Source organism: Phacochoerus africanus, chromosome X (assembly GCF_016906955.1).
Source record: "Phacochoerus africanus isolate WHEZ1 chromosome X, ROS_Pafr_v1, whole genome shotgun sequence".
Lineage (NCBI taxonomy): Eukaryota > Metazoa > Chordata > Mammalia > Artiodactyla > Suidae > Phacochoerus > Phacochoerus africanus.
Window position 1 is genome coordinate 44602960 of NC_062560.1, and position 6000 is coordinate 44608959.

The window sequence follows — 6000 nt, forward strand, 5'->3', positions numbered from 1 at the left end:
TAGTTTTATTTTTAAGTTAGACTTTTTATACATATTTCAGTGTTAAATAAAGTGAAAAGCAAAACCACTGTTAAAACCAAGCCTAGGAATCCAGGGCTTAACAGCTACCAAATAAATTAAAGCCAAATGTGTGAGAATAAAATGCAATTTAATAGGAGGGAGTTCCTGTCATGGCGCAGTGGTTAACGAATCCAACTAGGAACCATGAGGTTGCAGGTTCGATCCTTGGCCTCGCTCAGTGGGTTAAGGATCCAGTGTTGCCGTGAGCTGTGGTGTAGGTCACAGACGCGACTTGGATCTGGCGTTGCTGTGGCTCTGGCTTAGGCCAGCAGTAACAGCTCCAAGTAGACCTGGGATCCTCCATATGCCACAGGTGTAGCCCTATAAAAAGACCCTCCCCCCCAAAAAAAAGAATAAGGGGATAAAGAGTTCTCATTGTGGCTCAGTGGGTTCCATGAGAATGGGAGTTCAATCCCTGGCCTCACTCAGCAGTTAAAGATCCAGCATTGCCACAAGCTGCAGCGTAAGTTGCAGATGCAGCTAGGGTCTGGTGTTGTTGCACCTGTGGTGTAGACTGGCAGCTGCAGCTTCAGTTTGACCCCAAGCTTGGGAACTTCCATATGCCACAGGTGCAGCCCTGGAAAAAAAAAAAAAAAGAATAAGAGGAGATTTTGTATGGGACACGTGTGTCCAGAGTACAGTATCAAACTAACATGGGAATACTGGATTTCATGACTCAGAGCATTATTAGTATCTAAAAGCTCTTACTGATGAGATAGGATATAATTTTTCCATTTTGACATTTTTATTGTGAATGTAATATGTCTCATGCACTATACTGGTAATGGAAACACTGGTGATTCCCACTCTGGGCAAGAATTGCGTATTAATTGTGTTAAAGCTAATTCACAGTTATAAAGAAATCATTAGATACAGTGACTTAAATATAAAATTTTGTTTCTCTCTTATATACAGTCTCTAATATCACAGGCCATTGGAAAACCTAGTTGTTCATGCTTATTCATGAATCCAATTTCCTTCCAATACCCAACTCCACCATCACTTGGATTCTTTGTAGCATCTGCATGTTTGAATCTGTGTTGCTGCCAAGTCCAGGTTTTAGTAGGCAAGAAGGTAGAAGAGGCTATAGAGAAGCCATGCCTACTGTTTCAATGCTCTGGTTTGAAAGCAGCACCCATCATTTTCTCTCACATTCCATTGAGAACATTGTCACATGGCCACACTAATTTTCAAAGGAGGCTGAGAAATGTTATATGACTGGGCAGCCATATGCCTGGATACTACCCTCTTAATGCAAAAGAATGGTGAAACAGATTCTGGTAGACAGCTTTCAGACTACCATAGATGGCTTGTCATATCTCTGATTTTGTATATCTTGTCAAATATATATAATTTTAGTTCCAAGGAAACCATTAGACCTGGATGGAGGGTTGGAGTAGAGACATCCAGTTATTGTTTGTATAGGTCAAGGTGGCTATGACCACAATATTTTTCTTATCAGCCTGAATAAATCAGTGTTTTCTGTTTTATTCATATATAATTGACATAAAGCACTGTATTAGTTAAGATGTACCACATAATGACTTGACCTATATATATTGTGAAATGATTGTCACAGTAAGTTTAGCTAACATCTGTATCATATAGATATAAAAAAGAAAAAGGAAATGTTTTTCCTGTACTGAGTACTTTTAGGATCTACTCTCTTAGCAAATTTAATTGTTTTTTAAACCGCATTAATTTGCTTTCGTTGCTAATAAGCAAGAAGCAGTGAGATTAGTGAAGATTTAGAATTGAAAGCTAATGAGGACTTGGACTCTGGGTCACCCCCCTTAAAGCCTAGGCTCTCCACAGATATTTCCCCATAATACTCTTGTCTGTTTAATCTTCAGTCCACCCTACTTGATATCCCTTACCAAAGTAGAGCTAAATTGCTTATGTTGAACTCCAGTCTCCAGTTCTGAATAAATAAATACATATATTTAAATATATATATGAATAAATGTATATATATTTAAATATATATATTCTGAATAAATATATATAAATATATATTATATATATAATTATTCTGAAATTCACTTTCCTTATCTACAATAAGTGGATAACAGAAAATACTTCATAGGACTTTTGAAAGGACTATATGAGTTCATATGTATATATTTTTTAGAGCAATGCCTGGAACATAATAAGTGTCATATAAGAGCTTGGCACATAATAAAGCACTGTATATATTTTTATGTTATTACTGTCATCATCATCATCAACAACAACAAATTTACTGGTTTCCATGTGTTTGGTTTGGAGTAGCTTATGTGTATCTTTTAGTCTTCTGCTATTTATTCTTTGTGTCAATTCTACTTTTTCTTTCTCTTTTTAGATGGAAAGTTTGGGATTAAAACCTCACAAAAAAGAATTTCTGCAAAGGTTTCATTTCATAGTGAAGTAGAGGGTGAAGATACAAGAGATGATTCATTGTATTCCATTTTAGAAGAACTGTGGCAAGATACTGAACAGATAAAAAGCTATCAGGAAAAACAGAACAAGCCTCTGGGTCATACTGCTTTCATTAATAAGAAAATATTGAACACAGAGTGGGATTATGAGTATAAAGACAGTGGAAAATTTGTTCATCCAGGCCCAAATTGTATTCCTTCACAGAAAAGACTCCATAAACGTGACTCATTTGGAAAGAATTTAAAGCATAATTTAGACTTACAAATTCATAGTAAAAGCAATGCAACAAAGAACTTTGATAAAATTATTGGACATGATCAAGTTTTCACCCAGAGTTCTTCTTTTACTAACCATGAAAATACACAGACAGCAGTGAAATTCTGTGACAGCAATCAGTGTGGAAAAGTCTTCAGCCTCAAACAAGCACTCAGTCACAATCTGAAATTTCCTGTTGGGGAGAAATCAAATATGTGTACTGAATTTGGGAAGATCTTCACCCAAAGGTCGCACCTCTTTGCATCTCAAAGAATCCATACTATGGAAAAACCTCATGAACTTAGTAAATGTGTAAATGTTTTTACACAGAAGCCACTACTCAGTATTTATTTGAGAGTTCATAGAGATGAAAAACTATATATATGTTCTGAATGTGGGAAGGCATTCATCCAGAATTCAGAATTAATTATGCATGAGAAAATTCATACTAGAGAAAAACCCTATAAATGTAGTGAATGTGGAAAATCATTTTTCCAAGTATCATCTCTACTTAGGCATCAGACAACCCATACTGGAGAAAAACTTTATGAATGCAGTGAATGTGGGAAAGGCTTCTCCCTGAACTCAGCCCTCAATGTGCACCAGAAAATTCATACTGGAGAAAGACACCACAAGTGCAGTGAGTGTGGGAAGGCCTTTACGCAAAAGTCGACACTCAGAATGCATCAGAGAATTCATACAGGAGAGAGATCCTACATATGTACTGAGTGTGGGCAGGCCTTCATCCAAAAGGCACACTTGATTGCACATCAAAGAATTCATACTGGAGAGAAGCCTTATGAATGCAGTGACTGTGGGAAGTCTTTCCCATCTAAGTCACAACTCCAGATGCATAAGCGAATTCACACAGGAGAGAAACCCTATATATGTACCGACTGTGGGAAGGCCTTCACCAACAGATCAAATCTCAATACTCACCAGAAATCTCACACCGGAGAGAAGTCCTATATATGTGCTGAATGTGGGAAGGCCTTCACAGACAGGTCAAATTTCAATAAACATCAGACGATTCATACTGGAGAGAAACCCTATGTTTGTGCTGATTGTGGAAGGGCCTTCATCCAGAAGTCAGAGTTAATTACACATCAGAGAATTCATACTACAGAGAAGCCTTATAAGTGCTCTGACTGTGAGAAATCCTTCTCCAAGAAACCCCATCTCAAAGTACATCAGCGAATTCACACAGGAGAGAAACCATATATATGTGCAGAATGTGGGAAAGCCTTCACTGACAGGTCAAATTTCAATAAGCATCAGACAATTCATACTGGAGATAAACCCTATAAGTGTAGTGACTGTGGAAAGGGCTTCACTCAGAAATCAGTTCTGAGTATGCATCGCAATATTCATACATGAAAGTTATCCTGCTTCTTAAAAATGAGAAAGCCTTATCATAGAAATCAGATTTCTGTGTATTATAAAATTCAACCAAGACAGATCCTATATGAGTACATTGCATAATACAAAGCATTCATTAGGCTCTTTCACCTGAGATGAGAAAAATTATTCAGAAGAGACCCTCTATGAATGCATTGAATGAAGGGAAATTTCCATGTTTGGATGGCCTCACAAAATATAATAGAATTCATACTGGGAAAAATGCTGTCAGTTTGATGCATTAGGAAAAGCCTTCCTGTAGAAAGTATTATAAAGCAAGTTGTTACCAAATGCTTTATAGATTGAGCATGCAAAATTATATAAATGACAGTAAGGTTCACTGTGTTATAGTAAGCGTTTTAAAGTGACAACAAAGCAAAAGGCAGAACCACAAAATGATATATTTGATGTGCAAGACTTGCTCTGTTTGTAGTCAAACCCATTGCACAATGGGAGGAATCACTGAATTGAAATTCTTTTTTTGGAGTTAATGTAATTATGTCTATCAAATATGTTTCCAACTGAATATTTCACTTACGTGAATCCACAGTTTCAAGGTCATTATTATTTTATATATACACATATCTACATATATAATTTTACACAAATGCATAAATATAATCCTGTCATTTATACTGGTTCCATGACATATTTTTATCTTCTTTCATTGTGGTACAATGCAAAATAGCCACAGATCTCTCCCATCCCTTTATGCACACCCCTGTGTAATATTACTCTGTTGTTTCTCTTATTAAGAAGTGGAGCTCTCTCTCTACTCCTTGACTCTGAGCTTGGCCATGTGACTTGCTTTGGCCAACATACATTAGCAAAGAAATTCGAGAAGATGCTGGAGAAGTGTGAAAAGCCTGCCTTGAGGCTTACCCTCTCTTGCTGCTCTTTGGAATTCTGAGACCTTCATTTGAAGAGGCTCAGATTACTGGGGGATGAGAAACCACGTGGAGCAGAGATGATCCAGCCCAGCAGAGGCCCCTTAGACCACATGCCAGACCTAGAAGTGAGCCTTCCTCGACCTCCAGCCTCAGCCACACCAGCCCATACCAGAAGAGCCATGCCATTTATCCCAGCCAACCTGGAGAATAATGAGATAAATAAAATGACTCTTGTTTTAAGCTACTAAGTTTTGGGGTAGTCTCTTGCATAGCAAATGCTCAGTAATACCTAAAAGTGTATGCCTGTTGAGGGTGTTGTATCAAAACATAAGACACGTGGCATTAGCTTTGGGCCTGGGCCTCAGGTGGAGACTGGAAAAACAATGAGGAAAACCATAAGAAAGGCTGAAAAAGACGGCAGTCCATGTTGTTTGGTAAGGAAAAAAATAGCAAAACAGTCACCACGCTCTGTGAAAAGACAGAGAATGTACCAAATGAACTTACGGATCTGGCTAAGGAAATTTTCAGCAGAAGATTGGAAGTATCAGTGTGCTGCTTTTAGCTGCATATAATACACAGAAAGAAAAATATGAAGTAATAACTGTTCCATTTTGCAAGCAGACTCCAGAAGAAACTAAGAAAAAAAAAAGCCAGGACTTGGCTGGGTTGGAAAATATCTGCTTCACATCTCCAGTCTCTCCAGCCATCAAAATATTCTCAAGGTGGGAAAAAAAATGGCCCCAAGGTAGAGATCAAATTGTAGATGTGGCTGTAAGACCCTTTGTTAAAATGTGTGAGATATTTAAGTTGGTGTTTGGGAAACCCGCTCAGCTAAGCTAAAGGACTTCTAAAAACTTCGCAATATTTCCCCGGTAGTCTGACACCTTGCTCAAAGTCAAGAGGGGCCTGTCTGAAAAAGAATTGTTGATGATGTCGCCTTTGGGACATGGAGTAAATCCAAGCCAGAATCATAGACAAC

The 6000-nt window shown here is 37.8% G+C and overlaps 1 protein-coding gene across 1 annotated transcript in view; it reads left to right on the forward strand.

The window, feature by feature from the left end:
* ZNF81 (zinc finger protein 81) overlaps nt 1–5655 on the forward strand; it is an 88312-nt gene extending 82657 nt beyond the window's left edge. Inside the window, exon 5 of the mRNA XM_047765707.1 lies at nt 2402–5655. Coding sequence (XP_047621663.1) covers nt 2402–4110 — 1709 coding nt within the window. The 3' untranslated portion in view covers nt 4111–5655. The remainder of the gene's footprint in view (nt 1–2401) is intronic.
* The last annotated feature ends 345 nt before the right edge of the window (nt 5656–6000 follow it).